At 58.8% G+C, this 25,966-nt stretch overlaps 1 protein-coding gene and 1 long non-coding RNA gene across 10 annotated transcripts in view; one reads left to right on the top strand and one right to left on the bottom strand.

Moving 5' to 3' along the window:
* Positions 1–5,664: 5,664 nt before the first annotated feature.
* AXIN2 (axin 2) overlaps positions 5,665–25,966 on the bottom strand; it is a 66,630-nt gene continuing 46,328 nt past the window's right edge. For 7 of the 9 annotated variants that reach the window (XM_086355800.1, XM_086355795.1, XM_086355802.1 and 4 more), the window contains exons 3-11: positions 23,119–23,259; positions 15,912–16,014; positions 13,221–13,361; positions 12,608–13,125; positions 12,330–12,497; positions 11,816–12,052; positions 11,295–11,390; positions 9,947–10,114; positions 5,665–6,956 (exon numbers count right to left, since the gene is read on the bottom strand). In XM_086355800.1, coding sequence (XP_086211926.1) covers positions 6,830–6,956; positions 9,947–10,114; positions 11,295–11,390; positions 11,816–12,052; positions 12,330–12,497; positions 12,608–13,125; positions 13,221–13,361; positions 15,912–16,014; positions 23,119–23,259 — 1,699 coding nt within the window. In that variant the 3' untranslated portion in view covers positions 5,665–6,829. The remainder of the gene's footprint in view (positions 6,957–9,946; positions 10,115–11,294; positions 11,391–11,815; positions 12,053–12,329; positions 12,498–12,607; positions 13,126–13,220; positions 13,362–15,911; positions 16,015–23,118; positions 23,260–25,966) is intronic. The other 2 variants (XM_086355803.1, XM_086355804.1) reach the window with 1 other exon arrangement.
* LOC147350927 (uncharacterized) lies at positions 15,907–17,715 on the top strand. The gene is made up of 3 exons (XR_015146988.1): positions 15,907–16,237; positions 16,818–16,985; positions 17,246–17,715. It is a non-coding gene; the product is annotated as an uncharacterized LOC147350927 (long non-coding RNA).

Here is a 25,966-nt window from a genome sequence, read left to right as displayed (position 1 = left end):
CTTGAGGCTCTGAATTCTTCTGGCTTCAGCCCCAGAGGGCTCTCCTTGGTGAGGTCTTCCGAAGCTCGTGTTTGTCCTTCCACTTGAGAGGCCCCAGCAGATAGGGAGCGCCGTGCTCTCTGAATTCCTGGCCTGAGTCCCAAGGCTGACTCTCGCTGGACCCACGCTAGTCTCACGCCCATTCCCGAACCAATTTTGATACCAGAGAGGGAAATGTATCAGTTGGCCAGATCCTGTGCTGTTTGCACGACCGAGGAGTGCTCCCCAAAGGAAAACCACGGTGCTGCTACCAGGAGACCCAGCAAAGATCAGAAGCAGCTACAATGACCGTGGGGACAGCTTGCAGAAGTAAACACTGGTGTCGTGTATGGAGACTTGGGAGCAGGCGGCTTGGAGCACTCTGCGCACTGGGGACCATAGTGTGGAAATCAACCAGGCCCAACGCAAGACACCATCAGGGGTTGTATGGAGCGGGAGACTCGGGCGGGGGACCCCCGCAAGCGGCCGTCAAATGAGGCGGGTATGGTCCCGAAGCAGGACCTCCCGACAGGTAAGGGGTGAGGCCGGCAGGCAGGCCCACAAGCCCTTCCTTCAGGGCGGAAGTGAATCCTGCAGTCCCGGGGCGGGCGGGGGCGGGGCGGGGGCTGGGCTCGGCCTGCTGTCGGTCACAAACAGAAGGGACTGCCCTGCGGCCTCATTGGAAGAGGAGCTCCAGGTGGTGGAGTCCAGGCGGTCTGCACAGCAAGCAGGTGGTCTGAAGAAATGGCCACGGAGCCTCCCCTGTGGTTCAGAAGGTAAAGAGTCGGCCTGCAATGCAGGAGAAACGGGTTCAATCCCTGGGTCGGGAAGATCCCCTAGAGAAGGGCATGAGAACCCACTCATGTTCTGGCCTGGAGAATGCCCTGGACAGAGGAGCCTGGCGGGCTACAGTCCATGGGGTCGCAAAGAGTTAGACACGACTGAGCAACTAACACGCAAACACTGCTTGGAACAATAAAAGTCTTCACACATGTAGGAATTTATCCTCAAAAACAGATGATCAGAACACTGAGCAAGAGAGTGTGCCATATACAGGAAAGAAATACACCAAAATATTATCAATTGGTATCTTGGGGCCGTGGGATTACAGATGAATTGGGGGGGGGGGGGCTTTTTATCATTCTATGTATTTTTCAAATTTTCTACCACGACTATTTATTTCTCTGGTTAGCAAAAAAAAAAAAAGGAAAAATCTCTGCAGCTCAGATCAAATAAGCTGACCTTTTACTGTGACCATCCGCGCGTCCGCTTAACTCCCTTTCTCATGTCTCGCTGTCCCTGCCCTGGGGACCCGGCTGTCCCTCCGTCTGGATAATTGGCCTCTGGCCCAGTAGGAAGCAGGTGGCCCCAGCAGCCCTACCCCCTAACGCGAGGGGAGGGGCTCTGCTCCTCCGCCGGCGGAGGGGCTCAGATGGACGGCAGCTGCGCCCCACCTCCAGCTCGGGCCCGCCCCCTTCTCTCACCCCCGGGGCGTTTTTCAGGCGGGAGGAATAAACAACGAAGGCCTGTGGCCATCGCGGGCGTGCCAAGCAGTGGGTGTCATCTGGCGGCCCTTCAGCCCAAACCTTTTATGTTGACAAACCGCCTCGATCAGAGGACTAATTGCTTCTTGCTGTCTTCGGCCCGGCCAAGTGCTCCACAATGACTCACAAACCAACCGCACAACTGGCGATCGCAAAAGTCTTTACCCTCCTGGAAACAGACACGAGAGAGAGCGCCCACCGCCTGGTTGGGGCTGGGAGCTGAGGCTCATTTTACCAGTGCGGGTCCCTGCCAGGACAGAAACCTTCCCTCAGAGGCAGGAAGACTCCCCTCCCGCAATCCCTGGCTGCCCCCCAGCCACCAGGTAGCTGATGGCTTCCCTTGGAAAACACTGTAGAAACCCCCAGGCCTGTGCCGAACTCAGAATTCCCTGGAGGAAGAGACGGACAGCTCACACAGTCTAGGGTGCAGCCTCCAGACCTGAAGAGGACCATTTCTCAACCTGGAAATCTTTAGAGATAGAAAATCCGTGATTTCTCCCAAGTGTTTTATATCCTGGTAGCCAAGCAGAGAGAATGACAGGCCAAGGCCCTGAGCAGATGAGCCCTTTCGGAGAAGTCAAGAGTCATGTGGATGGAGCCAGGGGCCTTATGCCCTCGGAACCGGGCCCTGGACAAGGTGGACACTTGTGTCTGTGGCGGGTCTCTGCTAAAGCCCCCAACACACACACACACACACACACACACACACACACAGAATCTTTTTTTTTTTTTAAATAAGACCAACCAACAGGAGCAAAAAGCCCAGCCTTACCTAATTATTCAAATAGACTGGAGTATTTTCCCTGGGGTGACTTCCAATTTCCTTCCTTTTGACAATATGATTATAATCCCAACATATCCTGGGGGTTGAAAAGAAGAAAACAGGGTCCTTTATGCAAAACCCCAGTCCATGAACCGCCCGTCCCCCAGGTGGGGGGCTGCAGAGAATTTCCAGGTGCTGTGGAAGGCAGCAACCCCAACCTTTGTGGCACCCGGGAGCAAGCGGTTTTGTGGAAGACGGCTTTTCCACGGACACGGGTAGGGGAACGGTTTCAGGATGACTTAAGTGCCTCACGTGTACTGTGCGCTTTATCTTTAATCTCGTGCTGTCGTTGATCTGACTGGAGGTACTGGTCTGCAGCCTGGAGGTTCGGGACCCCTGGTGCAAGCTCAAACGTAATGAAGACAAACCTTAGATGCACTGGGGCCAGAGCAAGGCTCCGGCTGGACCGTCTCCGTCTCCCCAGCCGGCGTGGTGCCCCCTGCCCCTCCTGGTTCCGTGCCAGGCCAGTGCCCAGAGGCTGCAGCAGGATGTGGGGTGGGGTGGGGGTGGATTTCCTAATACTAATCCAGGGAGCGAGGATGGAGCTGCAAGAGCTCCTGCCAGCCCAGAGTGGACTCAGGCCCAGGGTCTGCACGCTCCTCTGATGAACTGGAGAGCGATCAATCAGAAAAGGGGGCCAGAGCTTCCGGAAGCACCCAGGAAATGAAGACGAGGTAGGTGACCCGCTGGGCAGCTGGCGCTTAGAGAGGGGAGGTGGTGAAGGACCAGGGGGGTGCCCCGGGCCTCCCTGGGGTGGGGTGTCCGGCGTGGGCAGCTGTGAATCACCAGCTCCCAGTGGAGACCCGGCGGGGCTGGAGGAGGGAGGTCTTGCATTTTACCTTTTTCTTTGGAAAATTTGAATAAAACCAAAGACCCTCTCGTCTGAGGAAGGCACAGTGGATTCTGTAGACGAAGTCAAGGTTTGAGGATCCCAGAGGCCAGTCCCTGCCGCCCGTGCGGAGCCGACTGTCACAGTGAGAAGAGTGAGTGCGAGCGGCCATCGCGTCCGCTTTCTGCCTCGTGCATGCTGCTGGGGAGCTTCCCACAGAGACAGTGGCTCTGGGATGTGGGTTCAGGTTCTTCTGAACCCCAAGCCCGAGTCGGAACTCATGATTCTTACGGGAGGAATCCAGAGGTCTCCCACCACGCCACCAGCTTGAGTCTCTTCATTAATACTGGAAGTGAAAGTCGCTCAGTCGCGTCCGACTCTCTGCAACCCCACGACCTATACAGTCCATGGGATTCTCCCGGCCAGAATTCTGGCGTGGGCAGCCTTCGCCTTCTCCAGGGGATCTTCCTGACCCAGGAACCAAACCGGGGTCTCCCGCATTGCAGGCGGATTTTCAGATTGGAAAGAACCCTATGATTCTGGGAGTGGGTCTGGGGCACCCCGGCTTGGAGCCCCCATCCAGTCAGGAGGGGAGGGCTGCAGCCACCTGCATCCTGAGGACCAAGATCAGAGTCCTGCAGCCTGGACGCGCTCGCACCCTCACCAGCTGCCCAGGAGCAGCCCCATCACACCTTGGCGTGGGGGCTGCACAGTGCAAGCTGGCCCGGCCCCCAGCGCCCCGCGGCCGGGACCCTGGCCTCCTCTGCCTGCTCTGCCCGCACCAGCTTCCAGCAGCAGCAGGAAGCCAGCCTGAGCCTCCGCAGACCCACCTTGTGAGAAGTCACACCCAACTGCCGTCAAAGCTTTCTCTTCGTAGATAAACTCATTTGTCTCATATTTTAGATCCCACATATAAGTGATATCCCCCGGTATTTGTCTTTTTCTGACTTACTTCGCTTCGTAAGATCCCCTCTAGGTCCTTCCTGGTTCCTGCAAATGACATGGTTTCATTTTTGCGGCCAAGTAGTGTCCCCCTGCACGTGTGGACCGCAGCCTCACCCATCCCTCTCTCGATGGGTTTTAGGCTGTTTCCGTGTTGGCTATTGTGTACAGTGCAGCTGTGGAAGTTGGGGTACATGTCTTTTTGGATTCTGGCTTTCTCAGGGTGTATGCCCAGGAGTGGGAGTCCTGGTTGTGTGATAACTCTGCTTTTGGATTTCTGAGGAGACTCCATACTGTGCCCACAGTGGCTGCACCCACTCACATTCCACCAACCAGCAGTGGAGGAGGGGCCCTTTCCTTTATACTCTCTCCAGCATTTATTTGTAGACTTTTTTAAATTTAAAAATTATTTAAATTTTTATTTTCACGTATAGCTGATTTACAGCACTGTATTAGTCTCAGATGTTCAGCAGTGACTGTCAAATATACATATATATATTTTTTTTTTTTCAGATTCTTCTGTTACGGGTTGTCACAGGATGCTGAGTAGACTGTGCTCCAGTAGGTCCTTGAAAGTGTTAGTCGCTCAGTCGTGTCTGACTCTGCTATCCCATGGACTGTAGCCCCCCAGTGCCCTCTGTCCATGGGATTCTCCAGGCCAGAATACTGGAGTGGGGAGTCTTTCCCTTCTCCAGGGGATCTTCCTAACCCAGGGATCAAACCCAGGTCTCCTGCACTGCAGGCAGATTCTTTACTGTCTGAGCCACCAGGGAAGCCCAACAGTAGGTCCTTGCTGGTTATCTGTTTTATATATAATATGTGTATATGCTAACCCCAAACTCATTTACTGCCCCCCACACACGTTTTCCCCTTATTTCAGAAAGGGTTCATCCTAGGACTCCTCTACATGGACTTGCTCTCCGGGATCTGAAATGCGGCCCAGCCCTGAGTGCTCACGCAGGGGGAGGGGATGTTTGTTGGGTGAAGAGCAGTCCACAAAGACAACCACCCTGTGAGCAGTGTGCTCCTCACTGCACCATCTGATCTACCCAGCCGGGGGAGGGTGGCTGATGGGCACTGGGACGGATGTGGTTCACTGACCCCAGGGCAGTCACGATCTGCTCACCATCTCCAGAGGTTGCTCACCCCTGACACACCTGAGATGCAAGTGCTCCCGGAAGGACCCTACCCCAGCCCCTGGTCACCTGTACCTACCTGGCCAGGTGGCAGATAGCTGCTGCGAGGAGGAGGCTGATGAAGCAGGTGGTAGACAGGGAGAACTTCAGAGATGCTGTCCACATCTGCTCCCACATGAGAAAACCCTCAGCCAGTCAGCAACCCAGTCACTTTGAAGAAATCATTTTCCAAAACACCAATCGGGTAAGAAGACCTCCAGCTCAGAGAGAAATGGATTCGAGCCAGGTGGGAAAAATCAAGCAAAGGTATTGACATACAAAAGGGTGCCACTCCCCCAGTTCCACCCCGCGAACTCAAGGATGAGGCTGATATTTTGAAAAATATAAAATTTTAATAAAGGCTACATCTCTTAATTACAATAATTATTGTACCAAGTAATTTTCCTTAGATGAACTCTTTATAATGCATAATTTACAGTATAAGTAGAACAAAATGCCATGGCAAAAGTCATTGAGTACAAGACTTGTAATAAAAAGGCATAAAATATATTTGTACATAAACCCCTTTCAAAAAACAAGGGAAAGCTGGAGCCCTCAATATAGGGCGACACACGGCGTGGGCACCGTGCAGGTACAGGTACTGTACTGATTCAAGGGCAAGCTCCAGAGACAGTGGTGAATACTCTCTCCATACAATATATACAGACGCGGGCTCAGGGGACAACGGCCGACACAGCTATGAGTTAACGTGAAAACCCCAACGCCAACAGGAAGGTGTCTGCAGGGAGGGTGCTCGGGCCAGTCTTCCCAAAGCTGTCCGCTGCTTTGCAGGGCGGGTGTGAGGTGAGGAGTAGCTTCTAGAATGGCTGGGGTCCAGAGAGCAATCTGTAGCAAACGCCGAGGACTAGGACCGCTATTTCCATAAATCACAAGGCGAACCACACGGCTGCAGCAGGCGTCGGCCGTGGGGTGGAGGGGCTGGGCCTTGGTGGGGAGCCCCAGAAGTCACAGGATGGACTTCGGCCCCAGGGAGGCCTGTCCCCCGCCACGATCATCCAATTGACAGGACCTCAACACCAGGCCTCCAGACCTACATGAAAAAACAGCAGCGTGGGGTGGGGTCGCGGGGGAGCGGAAAATGCACCAATTTCCGCGTGTGCCGGCGGCGGGCCACCCTGGACGGTCCGTCTTCACGCGGAGCTTAATTCTTGGTGACAGAGAACCAGGAAAATCCCTCTCCCGCGTCCACACGCGGGGCGCGGGAAGCCTGTTCAATAAATACCCGCAGGGACTCCTGTCCAGGTGAGCCAGGGCTGGATTCACGGCCCGGGGGGGCGCCCAGGACACGCGGCAGCCTCTCCGGCAGTCAGCATCGCCGGCGCCGAGTGGTCCCGTTTCTAGCGAGCAGTTCCGGCTTTCCTCTCGGCTTTCCTCTCTGCAGCGCCGGGCGGAGCCGCGAAGGCCCCCGTGGGACTCGTCCCGCATCTTCACTCTTGCTTCGCAAGGTGGGGTCGTGGTCGCCCCGGCGGAGGAGGGCTCAGTCGATCCTCTCCACCTTGCCCAGGATGCGGCCCTCGTACATGGGCAAGACCACCTCGTCGTCCCAGACCTCCTCAAACACCGCTCCACACGCGAACTCGTCGCTCGCCTTTTTGAAGTAATACCTTAAAGGGAAAACCCAACGTGCTCGGTGAAGTTGCACTTTCTACACGTCTTGAGAAGAGTTTGTCAACAAGAGGGGGGACCAAGGGGTCTTGAGAACGCTGCTGCACGGGGCTGGCAGGGAAATCACCAGTGGGATCTGCCGTGAGAGCCTCTGGGCTGGGTGAAGGGCAAAGCCAAGTGGGCAGCCTGGAGGCCGGGGGCCAGGCCCCTCCTCCCCGCACCCCTCCATAGCTGCCACCAGCGCTAAGGCTGCAGCCTGCAGTCCAGGACTGACGAAGAGAGCTGCTTCTTTCTCCCCAGTTTTTTTTTTTGGGGGGGGGGGGCGGGCAAAGCATGCTTGGAGTTCACCTGCAGGGGCAGCCTGGGGAGAGGGGCCCTCAAAGAGCCCCCAGACTCAGCCATCTGATTCTGTGAAGCCTGTGGGAGGCTGGTACCTGTGATCCTCCCCACCCACCAGTGCCTGACCAGGCTTGGGCACAGCCAGGGGCTCAGGCACAGCTGGGGAGCAGGACTGGCTGCTTCCACTGTGACCACCACGGGAGGTGGGCAGCTCCCTGCTTCATGGGGCCACCGAGGCTGCCCCGTGACTCTGCCCTCCGCCCCGGTCCCCTCGCTCCCCTGCCCCAGGGTCCAACGCCAGAAGCCCCTATCCTGTGTGGATGGAAAGGCCTGGGTCCCACTCCGGCCTTCCTTCTTGAAGCCACTTGACAGCACTGGCGCAGATGACCAGCCTGTCCCAGGAAGGTCACGTCTGGGACGACTGCTGTCCCGCCCGCCTGGCCCACCCGCGCCCCTGCCTGGACACCGTGCCATGTCCTCTGCCTCCCCCGGCCCCTGCCAGGCAGACCCCGCAGACGGACTAAACTCGCCCCTGAAGGCTGTCATCTTCAGGCAGCAGAGGCCCCCGGGGGAGGGGAACAGCTTCTCAAACAATAAACGAGCAACCGCGTCTCAGGGGTATGGGGGGCCTCTGTTTTTATCTTTTCTCCTTAAAAAGCTTTCCCACAGCCCCCTGGCTTAGAGCTAAATGTCTCTGCTCTTCAGTGAAGGCAGGCCAAGTACTCGCAAAGCCGATAAGGCTAGATACGGTGAGACAGCTGGAGGTACTCAAGGGGCTGGGCTGCAGGGGTCAGCGCTGGAGACGCCGGTCCTGGGTGGCCGCCGAGACAGGGCACCGTGGATGGGGGGTGGGGGGAGACAACAGTCTTGTTTCCCTGGAGAGGCTCCGATGCCCTGGCACCCCAGGCCCACAGCCCTCGGGGTCAGCACGGAGCAGAGCAGGGTGGCTTCCCGGCCTCTCTGAGCAGAGGCTCTTGGTGACCGTGTCCGTAATCGCAACCTCCTCCAGGAGCCCTGACCTTGAGACTTCAAAGGCGTAGCCCTTGGCTTCTCACCACTGCGACCCGCTTCAGGCCCTGCTTCCTGGGCATCTGGCCTCTGAGGGCGGCTCCCCTCCGGGCCCTGCCCTGCAGCCCACGCCCCGGCCTGTCCTCGCTGGAATTTGGCGGGCGGGGGGCGGCGCAGGCAAGGTGAGTGCAGCAGCGCACGGGCTGAGAAGACCAGGGGCCAGGGGTCCAGCTCCGGCCCGGAAGGGCGGCAGGGAGGCCCCCTCGCCACAGCCTGATCCAATCAGCAAGGAATGTGCGTGCAGAGTCCACGCGTCAGAGGAGGGCTGGGGCTTCAAAGCCCAGCTCGCTGAGCGTGCCTCGGGACAGACAGGATCCGGGCCAGATGTGGCCAGAGTGCCCAAGCGGGGGCTGCCCTGCTCCGTGCTCTGGGCCCCCCGGAAGGTCACCTACGGTCCCACGCAAGGGCCAGCTGCGCCAAAGCTGAGATCCACATGGGTCCCTGGAGGGGCACCTGTGCCGCTATCCTCGCCTGGATCTGTGCAAGATAAGCCAGACCCATTCTCCCTTCTGCTCATCTCCAGAACCGTCTCTGCCAGGTGTGAACCAGGAAGGTCCCAGCCCGGCCCAAAGCCTGTGGCCCATCACTGGCATGGCCCTGGCCCTGAGTCCTACTCCCTTCCCTGCAAACCAAGTCATTCTGGGCTGCAGAGGGCCTGCTCTGAAGGGCAGGGGTCTCAGGCCCTGGAGGTGGGCTCACCAGGTTGAGAGATGGTGTGCACCCAGCAGGTCACTTGCTAAGGGATGCTAAAGTTCTCACACTCCCTTCCTCGCTCGGGGGGGCACTGGGGTGGTGGCTTCTGCGCCCGAGCTGGGCTCCTCTCTGACCCGTGCCCCCCACTGCTTCCCACTCCTCGTCCCGGCCCTGCACATGGCACCCAGGACACAGCGGGACACAACCCGTGTTCTCCTCTGGGATGGAGGCAGCTGACGAGGCCAGCTAGGACTCTGGATGAACCAGACAAGGCGAGAGAAAAGTGACCTCCTTGGACGCCTGGAGCTGGCACACCAGGGCGGGGTCTGCACCGTGCAGGCGGGGCGAGGCCTAGGGGGACGGTGGGGCATCTCCCCCAGGTCCCGGCAGGAAGAGTGGGCAGCCCCGTGCCCCCACAACCACCCACAGGTCCTGCCCTCTGTCCGCTTCAGGCCACCCTGCCTCACGCTACCCAGGATCCAGAGCTGAGGGGGCACGATGCCACCCGTCACGGGTGGCGGTTTCCACCGGCCTTTCGTGTGGACGGCTCTCCCGGACCTGCCTGAGGGCCGCCTTTCAGCCTCCTCATCCGCCTGTCCGACTCCTCTGCTCTCTCCATGATCTCCCTTTCAGGCTCCTGCCCGGCTCTCCTGACAAAGCGAGCTGTCCCCTGGCTCCTGAGTCCCCTTCTCCTGCTAGAGAAAGCCTGTCCCGGCCCTGTGCTATCTCTGGGAGGGGCAAGGGTGGGGGAGTCGGAGGAAAGGAGACAGAGCAAAGCCCCAGGCAGCCTGCCCCCCCGGGCCCTGCAGGTCTGGGGGCCGAGAGGCGACCTGGCTCTCGGTTCTGAGCAAACAGGCTCTGGAGCAGAGGAAAGCCCCAGGACGCTCACCGGTAGTTTCCCTTTTTGCTGAGCTGCTCCTTAAAGTGGCCCAAGGTCAGGCTCTGGGCCTTCAGCATCCGCCGGTAGGGGATCTCCTCCCCGCAGAAGAAGTAAGTGACCACCAGCTCGCTGGCCTGGAGCGCATGCATCCCTGCCAGCTTCTTGGGCTCCTTGTGGCTGAAAACGAGATAGAAAAGCCACAAGTCCAGCATCTGAAAGCGGTCAGAGCGCACGCACACACCCAGAAGGTCTGCAAACGGGTGTCTTCAGAGGTGAGGCTGCAGCTGAATGTGCTGAGGGCACTGGGCAGGGGCCCTGCGTCGGGGGAGCCACCGTGCTGGACACATGGTCCTCCCCCGGTCATCGGTGCAGGGCACACAGATGTGTGTGCTGCCCAATGAGAGGACAGAGAAATGTCCATTGGGGGGCACCCACAGGGAACTTGCCCCAAAAGATAGCAACCCTCCCAGAGTGACCAGGACACCACACTTGCCCCAATCAGGGTCTGTGGTTTCTGCCTCTACCCAGGGATGGTGTGAACTTGGAACGCCAGGGACCATGGTGGGGGTGTGTGGGGATCAGGCCTCAGTCACTGCAACTTCTGAGTTTTTGCAGAATGGCTAAAAAAAAAAAAAAAAAAGCAATAGGCCCAGACAGCTGGTCAACTTAAGGTCAACCAATTAAAACGTTGTAGAGATTTTTTTTCTCTCTTTGAACACTACTCATGATGGAGCAACTAAGAAAGAACAAGTGAATGATTTCGACCACTTTAGATCTCAGCAGCTGACCACTTTTTTCACACCCCATCATGGAACGAAACGAAGCCTGGCTTTCCTGTCCAGTCACAGGAGTATAACTCGACAACAGGAACCGGGGCACCGGCTGGGAGATGCTTTTCCCACCACCCCCCAATCCCGGCCCCCGCAAGACAGCAAGGATGGGCCCTTCGTCTGTCTCTGCAACCAGGCAGAAGGGCCTTCCTGCTCAGTTCCACACAGACGTTTTCAACCTGCTAGCCTTCCAGGTGAACAGGAACAACTTTTCCATCTGTGTTTGGGTTTCTCTAACCAGAGGCTAAAGGCTTTGCTCTGAGCTTGCGACCTTGAGCCAACCACCACTTCACGAAAGAACACTTGCGTGTTACTACAAGTCACCACGCATTCCTCTGCATGAACAGGGGTTTTCCAGACTCTGATCTATGGCACCATCTGGGTTTACTGTTCCTTGTCTTGGATGTTAAAATCAAGATGATTTTATAGCCTAAAAAAGTTTTCAAAAATTGCAACCCCTGACATGAATACCCAGAAAACACAAAGCCTCTGGGTGGACCTCAGCGTCACCAGGCCAAGACACTCACTCTTCCGAAGCCGGGCTCGGGCTGGAGAAGGGTGTGGTGCCTGGCATCCCGGGGCCCGGGTGGCTCCTGTCCCTTTGCTGACCGGCCGCACAGCACCTGAGGATGGGAAAGGTTGAGAGGGAAGCCCCATCCCTGGGGCCAAGGGAAAACAGAGAACCAGCCTCCCCAGACTCCGACTTCCCCCGGGGGGAGCCCCACCCCGGTCTTGTGTGGACAGGAGCTCCCAGGGGCTGGCCCAGCCATGCTAAGCCCTGGGCCCCTGGGACTGCACACTGCCTGCTCAGGCCGAGGGATGCAGGCACTGGATCCCCAGCAGGTCACGGTGCCTTGAAGCTCGTCTCACAGCTCCAGCCGACTGGGACATTCCTCAGGTAATGGGATTTGCAAGGAATTTCAGAGATTCCTTTTCTTCCTTGCAGACACAACTGGCCAGATCCAGTGAGCCCGTCAGAGCGGCTGGACCTCAAGGCAGGGGTCCTCCGGCCTGCCCCTCCCCTGACCGCTGCGGCTGGTCCACTCACCGCTGCTTCGGGGGTTTGGACACTTCGGCCAGCCGGCGGCATGCCTCCTCCAGCTGGGCCAGGGTGTTAGGCGGGGTCAAGGGAGGCACCGAGGAGTCCTGGGTGCATGCCGGGTGGGCCCGGGGGACGGCGCGGGGGTGCCCAGTGCTGCCCCCCCACAGGTGGTGGCGGCCGGCCCGCTCGGCTGGGGATGTGCGGGCTGACTCCGTGGGGTAGGCCCGCTTGGTGCTCTGGGCGCTGGAGGAGGAAGGTGGAGAGGGTATGAAATGCGGTTAGAAAAACTGGAAAATGTGACTCCACCAGCGAGCTCTTCATCCTGCCTCCGGAGAGCAAAAAAAAACCCAAAAAACAAAAAACAGCTGGGCCATACCACCACCCGGCGTTGCCAGGATGCGGCACTTCTGCGGTCTCAGCGCAGCCGCTCGCCCTGGGAGGGCAGCGCCCACTGCCCTTTGGCTCGGGCCGCGTGGCCAGTCCGCCCCCATGCCCTGGGGCGGGCCGCGCCGCAGCTCACCTGTGGGGCTTGGGCTTGCCCGGCCGCTCGCTCTCCAGCACCCACTGCCACACGACTTGCGCCCTGTCTCCTTCCTCCCCAGGCGGCTGCAGGGACCCCATTCCACCGGGGGCCCCGGCTTCCCTGGCTGGCGCTGTGCTTCGTCTTGGGGGGGCACCGCCCCGGCTGCTGGTGGGGACAGAGGAGCGTGTCCATCTCAGCAACCCCAACCGCCTCCGCCACCCCGCCCCTCCCTGCCACCAAGTCCCGCTGCCCCACCCTCGTACAGGGTCACTCACCCAAGCTGGGCAGCCCCAGGGGGCTCGGGGACCCCGGGGTGGCTCTTGCACTTGGCGCAGCAGGAGTAGTCGGCGCCCCCGGGGACTGGGCAGGGGCAGCGCGCCCGCGGGGCGGCCTCGGCCTCCGCCTCATCCCTGGTCCGGGGGCCGGCGTGGTGGTGGATGTAGTGGTGGTGGATGTGCTTCGTGGCCTGCCTGCTCACGAAGCCCCTGGCCCCGAGGAGGGAGCAGCTGGCTGGGACGGCCGCGGCGGGCAGGGGGCCCCCAGGCGGGGGCAGCGCACGGTGCGACTGGAGGTGGTGGCGGTGGTGGTGGTCAGGGGAGCGCGCGCGGGGGCTGTAGCGGCCCACACCCGGGGACTGGCAGCCGGGGGTCTTGAGGACCCTGGACAGGTGGTCGTCCAGGATGGTCTGCGGGTCCTCCTCGTAGCTGCTGGATGGCAGGAGGCAAAGCGCGTGTGGCGCGGGCCCTGCCTCCCGTGAGCCCGGTGCCAGCTCCACGCCCTCCTTCTCCTCATCCTGGAAGGGAAGGCAGCGTTGGTTGGGAGTCGCCCGGGTCAGCAGGAGCCCCTTCCCCCGCTAATCCGGGGCGGGGGGGACGGTGCGGCCCCCACCTCTTGGATCTGCTGCAGCCGTTCCTCCAGGCTGTGCCGCGTCTCCAGCTCCAGCTTCAGCTTCTCCAGTCGGGCGATGAGCTCAGCAGCGAAGGCGGCAGGCTCCACGGGGGTCATCTCCTTGGGCAGCCGGTGGGTTCTCTGCGGGGCACGGGGAGGAGACGTGATCAGGGGGCTGCCCGGGCTGGGGAACGGGCGTCGGGATGCGGCCAGGTCCACGGCTGCTTGGAGACTGGGCAGCGCGGGGCCCGGGTGGCATGGCCGCTTTATGCGCCGGCGCCGCAGTCTCATGGAGAGCCATGGTCCCCGGCCGTGCGCCGTGGGCACAAGCAGTTGGTCGCACTCCGAGAAGCCGCGTGCGCTCCCTCTGTAGTACAACCAGCCCATCAGTCGCTACTCTGAAGTTGAAAATCTTCAAAGACTGTTGTCAAACATCAAAAAAAAAAAAAAAAGGCAGCTCTCTGCAATGGGGAGGGGAGAGCGCAACTCAAGGAATAAAAAGTATGAGTCTAAACAGAAAGGGAGTTGGGAATGTGAAAAAATAAGATTGGAAGAGAGGTAGGGGGGAGCAAAAGGAAAAAAAATAAAGGAGTCACAGGGCCCAGATCAGAAGCAGTGGTAATTTCTTCCCTGGCCGCACACTGTGCACCTTTGAGGTGGTGTTGTCTAACACTGCACCGACCCCCCTCGTTCTGGCCCACCCCTCCTCCCATCTCTTTGTACAGAAAATGAAGAAAGCTGCTGCGGGCTAGTTGCAGAACACGGCTGAGTTTGGCTGCCTGAAGCTGATCTATCAAGGGAGAAGGGAACATCTCCAAGTCAAGTGTGGAATATAAAAAGGCACTAGAACACTGCCAAGAGCAGCCGACAGAGAACCCCCGCCGCCGGCCCTCTGTCCCCTCCTGTCGTCCTAAGCCCCCCACCCCAACCCCTGGTCCTTCTGCCTCCTCCCCTCACTTTCCTCCTGCTTTGGCCCTTTTCTTGGGTGGGGGATGGGCAACAGAAAGCCAACCTGCAGAGGCCAGCATCTCCCCACTTCAGCAATGAACTGAGCCTCACCACGGCAACCGCAGAGCCACAGGACTCCGGGAGGGGAGGGCCCATCTAGAGATGGCTGCCATCTCACCCAGGCTGGCTCCATGCAGCACCATCCCCCCCAACCCCCAGCAAAGTGCTGCCTCCTGGAGAAGGCGGGTTTGCACTCCCCAGGACAAAAATCATGTAATTTACAAGCCTGGGCAACAGAACTTTTCTTAAACGCACAAAACTCCCCCTAGCACCCTGGCTCCACCAAATCAAAATATATACATCGCATCGATACTGTTGTATTGGGGTGAGGAGACGGTGATTGAGAAGGGGGGCTCTAGAGATCCCCAGAAAAGCCATCTTCATCGGCTGTTTTCACAAATTTGAGTGCCCTGGACTGTTCCAGGAGCTTCGGAGAGAAGTTGCAACAGTCTACACACTAATGCAACATGGGACCAGCAACTCGACGAGCTGATTTTCTATATGCGACATAACCAGTGAACCAGCTGGGTTCTCTGTGGCTGGCAGGAAGGACTCGGAAACAGATGCTGCTCTGAGCTGCGCACTCTCTTGCCTTCCCCAGGGAGCAGTTAGACAGGGCAGGGTGGCCCCCTGCGTGCAGGGGCCGGGGGCTGGCTGCCCTCCAGGACCTGGAAATCACCAGGGAGGTCCCTGAAAAGCCCTCCACACCCCGCTGGCCTCTCGTCTCAAGCACAGAAAGAAGCACTCATGGATCCTCAAACACTGACTGCAGACTCAACAGGCAGGCACTAAGCCATGTTCTGGGGCTGGAAACAGGAGGGACAACTGATCTCCAGGGCTTTGGAGCAGAAATGGTACAAAGAGGAACACTGACTGAAGTGACAGAGCCAGGCGGGCAACACGAGGAGAGGGCCCGGGGATGTAACTGGCCCCGGCAGGAGGCAGACTCCGCCAGCCTCCTGGTTCAGTCAGTCAGTCAACAAGAGCTCAGGGAGACCTACGATGCGCCCGGCGCGGGTCTGGTCTCTGTGGAGAAGGAGCTAACAGAGCCGCCCAACGCAAAGCGTACGTCACCTTTGGGGCCTGGTTTCTGGGAAGGAACCCCTTGGTTTCTTTGTCTTAGAGAACTCTTTCTTTGTTGAGAAAATGGAGAGGGTTGCATAGGTCATTGTGAGGTCCTCTGCGCTGGGTTACACCCTGATGAACCCCGTCACACCTCTCAGGTGGGCCTTCCCTTCCTCCAGTTCCCGGAGCTGACCCACTTGGAGACTGCACTCCCAGGCCCCGCCTCCACGATACTGCCCCACGAGGCCCCGCCCCCCACAGACCCACCCCCGCCCCCCTAGGCGCAGGCGCACTCACTGGGGCCCCGCCCCGAGCCCCTAGCAGACCTCCCCCAACGAGGCCCCGCCCCCGGCAGACCCCACCCCTGCCGCGCAGGTGCACTCACGGGGCCCCGCCCCATGAGCCCCCGGCAGACCCCACCCCCGCGAGGCCCCACACCCAGCAGACTCCCCCTCCCCCACCGCGCAGGTGCACTCACGGAGGCACCCCCACCCCATGAGCCCCCAGCAGACCCCCGAGGCTCCGCCCCCAGCAGACTCCCCCTCCCGCACCGCGAAGGCGCACACACCGGGCCCCGCCCCCACGAGATCCCGCCCCCCACCGCGCAGGTGCACTCACCGGGAAGTGAGGTAGGGACACTTGACCGTTGGCCTTCACGCTCCGGTGCATCTCTCTTTGCAGCTGCTTCTTACTCCCCACGCGGTAAGGAGGGACGCCATCTCTAAGGGAGACGAAGGACAGGACCCACCGGCTCACGAGGACGCCGCAGCACACGCGCCCTCCGGCGCTCCCACCGAGGACAGACGCCCCGCCCGCCCCCTGTCCCTGGGCGCCATGGTGGACCCTGAGGGGACGTCAAGCCAAGACCCAGGCGCCCTGCCCCTCAGGCCTCTCTGGAAGCGGCTCCAGCTCAGGGAAGAAGCGCCAGCTTGGAAAGAGCTCCGGTCTGTGCTCTGGTCCTAGGAGTGGGCCCACGCGGAGGGAGGGTCCCCCAGCAGGACACTGAGACCCTTTGCTTCCTCCAGTGGTCTGCTACCACCGCAGTGCATTACCCGGAATCAGGGGGCCAGGGCCTTAAAGTACATCAGGCGGTGCTGAAAGGACGGGGACCAGGCCCACAGAAGACTAAGCCGGGCTGGTGCAGGGGTGCAGACTTCTCTCAAGTCAACCTCGGGTTGTTTCCGAATGTCTCCCTCCCATCAGTCACCAGCAGGCGTCCTTGGCCTCCTCCCTTCCCTCAGCTCCAAATCCCACTGCCCCCAACCATCGGACTCTCAGATCCATGACCAAGGTGGGCGTAAAAGAGAAAGCCCCTACTTCCGGGTGTTCTGCATGAGTCATCCAGATTAAGTGAGCACCTACTATGTGCGAGCGCTTATTCTAGGCTCCAGGCAAGACAGCAGTGAGGGGAGGGGATAAAATATGCAGATGACTCCCTGATAAAGCTTGTGTTCTAATACATAGCAAGTGAAACATAAAAAGCAAAATGTAAGTTCAGTGGTAAACAATCTGCCTGCAATGCAGGAGATGCAGGTTCGATCCCTGGGTCAGGAAGATCCCTTGGAGCAGAAAATGGCAACCCACTCCAGCATTCTTGCCTGGGAAATCCCACGGACAGAAGAGCCTGGCGGGCATGCCATCCATGGAGCTGCGAAAGAGTCAGACATGACTTGGCAACTAAACAACAACACGGTAAGTGAGAAGGTGGTAAGTACTATGATGAAACGCACTGTGGAAATGGGGAGCAAGGACAGCTGGCGGGGTGGAGCTGCAGTTTTAAATGGGGGGGCGGGTTGTCAAGTCCTTGCCACAAAGGTGATTTCTGAGCAAAGATAGGGAGGCAGTAGAGGCCCTTATATTATGATTATATTTTTATTTTTTAAAATTGAAGTAGGGTTGATTTACAATGTTGTGTTTATTTTTAATTTCTGGCCTCACCCTGTGGCATGGAGGAATCCCAGTTCCCTGACCAGGGAATGAACCTACACCCCTGGCACTGGAAGGCAGAGTCTTAACCACTGGACCTCCAGGGGAAGTCCCCATCATTATATCTTTTGGAAAGCAAATGGAAGAGGTTTAAAAACAGCACCACCACATCCTCCTCCACTCCGCCCAGTCTTCACTGAGAGCAGGACCTGGAGTTGTGAGGACGTTTTTAAAAGACTTTTGTTCTTGGAAGCTGTTGGATGGTCAAGGTGTGATTATATCCCCAAAGCTCTTCCTTTCGGAAGCCATTTATTTACAAAAGCCTCGGGGTTCAGACGTTTGCGTACTGAATCATCCTTCGAGGCAGCAAATGTTGGAATGAGCTGCTTGGCTATTTCCCTTTCCCTGGCATTTTCTTCGTCATCAGGCCCCTGGCTTGTCAGTGGTGGGGGAGCATCAGTTGTGTCTAAGAAAGCCAACAGGTCTCCTTGTATAATACTGTGGTATAACTCTGTGTGGCGCCAAGGACTGTAACCCGCCAGCTCTTCTGTCCATGGGATTTTCCAGGCAAGAATACTGGACTGGTTGCCATTTCCTCCTCCAGGGGATCTTCCTGACCCGGGGATCCAACCCGCATCTCTTGTGTCTCCTGCGTTGCGGGCAGGTTCTTCACCACTAGCGCCCCCTGGGAAGCCCAGGTGGTTTCCCTGCCCCCACCTAAAATCACCTGTGGGGTGGGGGTCACAGTGGGGACCCACAGCTTGGGTCTCATGCTTGTCTGACCAACTCCTGCTGCCCCAGGACTACAAGATAAGGTCCACATCCTGCCAGCAACTCTCTTGGACACACCAGGATCTCCCTGTGAGGCACATAGGGGCCCCACCCGCCCCTCCAAGGCTCTGACCTTGAGCACCCTCTGGCAGCCTCCGCACCTCACCCCTTGCCTCCCAAGATGAAAGCAGTGCTAAGGCTTCCATAGAAAAGAGGAGACAGAAAGGTGAGCTGGGGAGGCAGTTGAGAAAGGGAGGTGGGGGGGCACGTCACGGGCCACTTGAAGGCAGAGGAACGAGTGAGTTCTGGAAACACCCCTGCGACCAGCACCCAGCAGCCCCCTGCACCCAGGGAAGGTGGAGGGTCTGGTTGCCGGCGCGAAAACCTGTGGCCAGCGCAGAAAAGGGAGCTTCTAACCCAGCTCAGAGGCTTACCAGGCGCCTTCAGGGAAATGTGGCTTTAATCCACCCCCCTCCTCCCCACAGCCAAGAATCTTCTACCAAAACAGCCCCTCATTCCAGAAGGGGCCTCTCTTCTTTTCATCCAGGCTCTATGAGAGTCTGTGATCAGTTTCCTGGCTTCTCAGGACTGTGAGCTGATGTGCGCCCAAGTCTTGGTCCCTGAACAGTCTCCTTTAATTATAAACATTTTAGCTAGCGAGCCTGCTGCTGGGCCCAGCTGTTTCTGGGGAGCACGGTTTTGAAGTGTGGACTCCACTTAGCTGCCATTTAAGCCGAGCCAATTAGCTTAGCCTTTTGACTGGGCCGTGCCCGGCCTAACCTGAATGTTGCTTTCCGGGAGCTTTGAAATAGCAGGCTCACGTGCACACGTGTCCACTTGCATTTCCGTTTGGCCACCACTCCGAGGGCGGCCTCTGATCACAGCCAACATCAAAGGGCTGGTTTGTAAGATAAGGCACTATGTGAAGTTCACTCGGACGCTTTCCCCGGGGACCAGAATAAACCCATAAATAAGATAAAAGGAAATAAAAATAAATAAAATGACCTGGACCACCCTCTGCAAGAAACGCATCTCGGGCTGATTTTGTGACACCCTGAGCAGACACTGACTTCAGAAGCAGCTCTGTGCAGAGAGAGAAGTCAGGGTGCCACCTCCACGCTGGCCTCCCAACTTTCACTTCCTAACAGGCCACACTTGGGTGGCAGGAACCTACTGCTCCTGGTGTATTCAGCCCACCCTCCCCCCCCAATCCTTCTGCCCAAGGACTGGGCTTGAGGACTTGGCTGGGAGTCTAACTTTCAAAAAAAAAAAAAAGATTAAAAAAAGTCATTTCTTCTGAGAATGTAGGTTTTGGAACAACAGGCTCGTAAAATGGCCTTCTCAGAGGCCTGTGCAAAGACTCAAATCCCCAGCCATCTTTAATGGGACTTTCTGCTTAGCGGGGAACCAGCAGTGGGCAGCAGGCCCTGGCCTTCTGGCCCCCGAGGCTCCCTGAATACCCTCAGGGCAAGGCCGCCCAGCCCAACTTCTCCCTAGCCTCAGGCAGAGGTCCCCAGACTTCACTGGTTCTGTGGCAAATGAGACCAAGGCTTCCCCAGGCTTGCGTCTAATGAACTCCAGCCTTCTGGAGTCTATTGAAGGCGGCCCGTGACCCCCGTCCCCCCAGCCCAAGCTGCGCCCCTCCCCAGCCCCCAGCAGGGCGGCCAATCCCTTGCTGGCTATTGTGCCCTGGAGAAGCAGCCAGGGCCCTTTTCATGCTTTACGGGGGTCCTATTCACTCGTGCGAGGAGATTTCAAAGGGGCCTGCTGCCTCTCACCCCTGAGCTTCCCCAAGTGGACAATGGGCTGAAAGCGCCTCAGCTCATCTTTTCATCCCCCGCGCTCCGCACCGTGCCGGGCTGCAACTGGCCGAGCTGAAGAGGGTCGAATCCCAGCCAGGGATCCGCCCGGCGCCGGGCCAGCGGCCAGAAAGTGCCTCGCCCAGCGGGCTTTCCGTGTCTGCCAAGGCAATGGGCCCGGGACCCCTAGGATCTCCAAGCCCAGTCCCGCCCGTCAGAGCAGCTCTCGTCCTGAGACCCTTTGTGCACCCCTGCGTAGGCAGTGGGAGGCGGCCCCACGCTGATGGGAACTGTGGGCCCAGGGGCATCAGAACGTGGAACTGGGGACGGATGGCTGCATCCAGCAAGCTGCCCTCGAGGCTGGGCGAACAGAGCCACGCACTCCCCCATGCCCCCGGCACTGACCTTAGGAAGGCAGGCTCCAGGGCTTGGGCCTCAGGGCCCCAGGCCCCCCGCAACCCTCAGCCTTGGTGTCCTGGTTTACTCATCCCCATTCAAGGGGGCCATGCCGAGGCGGGAGCAGACCCTGCCTTGAGGTCCCGCCACCTGGGACCCAGGGCACCCACTGTGAGCACCTAGAGAGCAGCTGCTGCGCGAGGGGTCCGCCTCAGCCTCCCCACCCACCCAGACCTTCCTGGCCCACATGCTGACCCAGGACAGCTCACTTCTTCCTGCGCTCTGGGCACCTTAAGTACACAGCGCTTTAGCTAAAGGTGGGGGAGGGTAAGGGCTTTGAAGTCACCTCTGAGGATGCCTTCTTTCCGGGCAGGGTCTAAAGAAGAGGGGGAGGGCAGAGGGGGCAGGGGAGGAGTTAGACCTTCCCCCCAACCCCAGCCCCAAGTCATTAGGGCTTCCCTGGCGGCTCTGCCAGCGCAGAAGACCTGGGATCGATCCCTGGGTCGGGAAGATCCTCTGGAGAATGGAACAGGGACCCACTCCAGTATTCCTGCCTGGAGAAGTCCACAGAGGAGCCTGGTGGGCTACAGTCCACAGGGTCGCAAAATGTCAGACATGACCGAGCAACTAATGCTTCACTAAGTCATTAAAAAAGAAAGCTGTGTGGTCACTAATAAATAGAGACTCAGGGTAGCTCAAAGATCTCCTTGTCAACTGGTCCTATTACTGCGGTTGTTCATGGGGGGAGCGGGAGCAGGCTGAGGGCAGGGGCCTGTGGGCTGGACCTCAGTTCTGTCTCTGACGGGAGCAGTTACAGGAGCACCAGGCCTTCCTGCCCCATCTGAGAGCCATGAGCGGTGGCCAGTTTTTCTGATTGGGTCTTGTGAGGCTCAGCCAGGTATGGGGACTACACCCAAGTTACCTCATCCCAAACCCAGAATAACACCTCAGTGACGCAGAGCAGGAGGCAAGCCAAAAATAATCTCTAAGAAAACTAAATAGAAGCCTCACAGTCTTAAGTCAACTATGTTTAACTAAGGAGATTCACTCAATACCCTCATTCAGACCCAACTTACACTCCTGTTTTACACGTAACACTGACTCCCATGCAATCCACACTCTACTTAAGAACCAGAGGGAAAGTGGTGCTAGAAACGAGCACACAGGCGGAGAAGGACAGGAGCAGCGTGGCCGAGAGGAAAGAGACGTGCTTTCGGGGTGGGGGAGGCACCGGTGCCCCTCGGGGCAGAAAGTGTGAAAGTGGGAACGTCAGTCTCCTGGTCGTGTCTGACTCTGTGACCCCCATGGACTACAGCCTGCCGGGCTCCTCTGTCCATGGGAGTTCCCAGGCAAGAGTACTGGAGTGGGTTGCCATTCCCTTCTCCAGGGGATCTTCCTGACCTAGGGATCGAACCCAGGTCTCCTGCATTGCAGGCAGATCCTTTACTGTCTGAGCCACCAGGGAAGCCTCCTGGGGGCAGAAAGCTGTATACAATGTTGAATTCTGTGAGATCATATTACAACGTGGTATGAAAACAGAACTTCAGATTAATTATTGGACCAAGAAACAGAATACATCTTGTCTAATACTATTTAATAAGGAGAGAGCAAAAACACTGTTTTAAGAAATATGTATTTTCCAAGTACAATAACGATGGAAACCTCACCTCTGTAAGAGCCCTCATCTCTTCATGTTGGATGAATGACGGCTTCCCTCTCTCCATTTCACTCAAGCCAAAGAGCTATTCTTGTATTAAATCTCACCTTAAACGTCTCTCTCCTTTTACTAACGGGGAAATCTGAGGTGATACAATAAAAGCCACCGGGAAACTCAACAGTCAAGTCTCAAACCAACCCGTCCACTTTCCTTTCAATCGGCTCCATGCCGCAGGCCAAGCAATAGATCTCTGGCCAATGGAAACCAGATCATTTCAAGCAAACTGGAAGAAGAGCTGGGAAGTCTTGGGAAGGCAGGAGGGACGGACTGGAAACACGTGCGCCAGAAGCAACCACAGCTGCACAGGCTTGCCTGCAGAAAGCGGCCCCCTTAGCAGACTCTACTCCAGAGCGTGTGAGGAAGACTCTCCAAAGACCACCTCTAGAGTGGTGGTTCCCAGCTGGGCTCCACCTCTGAGCCTCTTGAATCAGAATCGTTAAAGTTGGCAGGAGATGGGGATGTCTGGTCCATGCCAGCGCCCCACCCCCACACACCTGAGACTCACAGAGCATCCTTGTTCTCCGTCCACAGAAGTCACCACTGCACGACCTCAAACGACCTCCAGCTCAAAGCATGACCCTGCCCATGGCCTGCTGACCTCATCTGACCACCCTGATGGCTGGGACTGCCTTCAGGAGCCCCAGCTGTCCATCTGCAGAAGAGCCAGGATCCGAGACAACTCTGGAGAGAGCGCCCAGCGACAGAGCAGGCACCACACTGGCACTTGCTGAACTGAACCATCCGAGAGGCGGCATCACACGCAGCGGCCTGGGGAGCACTCGGGCTTCTGGACTCCGCTGTCACTGAGCCCAGACACAGCCTCCCGCGCCCCCTGCCTCCCACCTGTCCGTTCTGCAGACGCAACACCTGGATTCAAGACCCGCCAAGCTCTTCTGCCCACAGGGAAAGTGGCGAAATGACAAGCAGAAGTGGGCGTCTGCACTCAGGGAGCCTGCAGGCGCTGCCCTTAACCGTCTACCTTAGTTCACGTGTCTTCTGTGAAGACACCTTCCGATCCCCATTCAAGGCTCTAAGCCTTCCAAGGGACCCTCCCGCATTAAAGCTGAGCCACGCCAGCGGCTCACTCCCGTCCCAGCCAACAGACGCCCACACGGACACGGGTGGGCTTCACAACGCCGGCCGAGGACCCTGCCCCGCTGCTCCCGCGGGCCACACTGCCAGCCGGGCGCGTGGTGGGAAAGCAGAAGGCGCTTACACGCTACTGTCTGTCATGGACATGGAGTCGTCGGTCAGCGCGTCACTGGATATCTCGCTGTCGTTGGCGCTGGCGGCCGGCGCGAAGACGTAGCCGGAGCCCACGTGGTACGGGTTCACGGGGTCGCTCCTCCTGAAGGACCTGCGGAGAAAGGCACAGCTCGCATCCCGACTCTCGCCCCAGCCCGGGCGCCCGGGAGACCCTGGGACAGTCCCCCGCCTGCCGCCCAGGGCCCGCTGACCTCATCTGATCCTCGAGGCCACCAGGGTGAAGAGGTCGTGTGCCCATTTCACAGACGTGCCCGGGGGGCCCTGGATCACAGAACCGCAGCCAGTGGGTGTGGGACCCATCCGGATGACTCCCCCTCAGCCCGTCTCTCTGCTTCTTCACACAGGACTAGCCTCAGTGTCAAAAGACACTCCAGCGTGAGAGCCAGGACGACTGACCCATGGTGGGTGTCCGGGCTCCCCGGTGGAGGAACTGGTGGGGTGGTGGGGATGCTCCCTGGGCCCGGTGGGCCCGGTGACCCTGGACGGGACACGGGGGTGGGGGCCAGGGAAGCGAAGCGCAGCAGCAGGTCCTCCACCCTGGGTGGCGGCGGGGTGGGGGAGAGGCCTGAGGCTTTCCCAGCAGCCGTGGGATCCAGGGGGCCTGGGTCAGACTGAGGTGGGGGGCGGGCAGGGAGCTGCTGCACAGCTGGGCAGAAGAGCCCCGAGGAGGGTGGGCACCGGGGCTGGAATGAAGGTGTGTGTGGGGGGTCCTGCCTTCGGGACCTGCCCTCCAGCTGCAGCGACGAAGCAGACAAGTGACACTTAGAGCTGTAACTCTTCACAGCAGAACAGACCTTACAAAGGGTCTAACCCGACCCCTCAGTTTAAAGCAGACAAGTGACACTTAGCGCTGTAACACTTCACAGCAGAACAGACCTTATAAAGGGCCTAACCCGGCCCTCAGTTTAAAACGTTAAAGAAACCAAGAGCTACCACCAGTGATGGGAACAGTCAACTCACTGGACAAGACCCTGATGCTGGGAAAGACTGAGGGCAAAAGGAGAAGGGGGTGATGGAGGATGAGACGGTTGGATGGCATCATTGACTCAATGGACAGGAGTTTGAGCAAAGACCAGGAGAGTGAAGGACAGGGAAGCCTGGTGTGCTGCAGTCTATGGGGTTGCAAAGAGCTGGACATGACTGAGTGACTGAACCAGCACCACCATCAGCTCAGGGCTCAGTGTGGGTGGGGTCCCATCTCCTCCCTGCCGCACCCCCGCCAGTACAGGAGGTGGTCAAGGACTGTCTGCCACCCAGTCATTGGCAAGGCCCCCCAGGGAGTGATGGAGCCCCAGGTGGGGGTGATGCTCTGCAGGGCGGCCACGTGGAGCCCACATCAGGTCCTGGAGGAGCTGATGGCAGCAGAGATCCCCAACCTGCCGGACTGAGCGAGGCCAGATCTCGGAAACGTCAGGTGGCCGAGCAGCGACCAGGAAGTGCTCACAAGGAGTGTGGCGTGAGCCCACTGGACACCTTGGGCCAGGCCACCCTGCCTGGCCCCGCCGCTCCGGCCTCGCTGGCCCACCTGTGAGGGTGGGGGGGCCTGGCCCCTCCCTCCTTGCCCGGATTCTCGGTGCTGATGCCAGGAGGCCGGGGGATCCTCCATGACTTGGAACTGGTGCCCATGTCTCCAGTGTGGCGTTTCCAGACAGCAGGGCAGGAGGAAGAGGGAGGAGGGGACCGCCCACGAGAGGCCCATGGTCCTCCCAGAGCAGAGGCGGGCGAGGGGCGGCTGGTGCGAGCACTCGCGAGGAGACACACTCTGCCGTGTCTCCACTACGGGCGGGACAGGAGGGGAGTGGAAGAAAATGCTTCCCCGTGGTCAGGTGGCCCCAAGGAGCGGGTGGGGGCAGGTTATGGGGTCGCCAAGATGTTAAAGTGGCCCAAAGCTCCAATCTCCTGGACAGGCCCCTGCCTCAAAGCAGGATGGAGCTTCCCAGGGGGCTCAGTGGTAAAGAATCTGCCTGCCAATGCGAGAGACACAGGTTTGATCCCTGGTTCGGGAAGATCCCCTCAAGGAGGAAATCACAACCCACTCCAGCGTTCTTGCCTGGGAAATCCCACGGACAGAGGAGCCTGGAGGGCTACAGTCCATGGGGTCCTGAAAGACTCGGATATGACTGAGCGACTGAGCAACAAGAAGGATGGAGGAGATGACGGTCCTCAAGGGCTCCGTCAGGTGGAACCGGGAAGCTCCCAGCCAGCTGGGTGTCACAGCCTCCACGGAAATGGGGTCCACCTCAAACAACGTGTGGTTCAGATAGCCACTGGCCCCGGGCTGGAAACACCTTCCAAGGGCGATGCTTACAGGGGTCCTGGTAAGGGGGCGCTGTTTACAGGGGTCCTGGTAAGAGGGCACTTTACTGGGGTCATGCTAACTCTCCAGAAAACCACCCAGCAGCAAACACAAGGCGCTCTCGGGCAGGGTTATCAGGGTGACTGCACAGCGCTGGTGTGTTTCCCTCCTGAAGGCCTGTCCTGCGTGTGCAGGTGACAAGCCCCCTGAGAGCAGGGCCGGCCCGTCTGCCTCCCCGGCGCCCACCCCCAGCACTGCCCAGCGTGTGGCTCGTGGCTGAAGCTCACAGCTTTGTCCACACTCCCTTTTTTAAGGACCTAGGACACGGTTGCTGAACGGGTTTTTCATCTAAGAGGTGTAACACAGAGATCAAAAAAGCCCAAACAGCCTTAAGCCTCTGTGCCCCTGCCCATCCCGTGTTGCTATCTCTGCGGTCTTCACACATCTGCACCACCAGGTGAGGGCTGCAACCGCACGGCAGGGACGGCGTGACTGAGACCCC

Source organism: Bos grunniens, chromosome 19 (assembly GCF_055505025.1).
Source record: "Bos grunniens cultivar Pamir isolate PY7600 chromosome 19, Bosgru_T2T1.0, whole genome shotgun sequence".
In the NCBI taxonomy this organism is placed as follows: Eukaryota; Metazoa; Chordata; class Mammalia; order Artiodactyla; family Bovidae; genus Bos; species Bos grunniens.
This window is presented reverse-complemented; position numbering and strand designations above follow the sequence as displayed.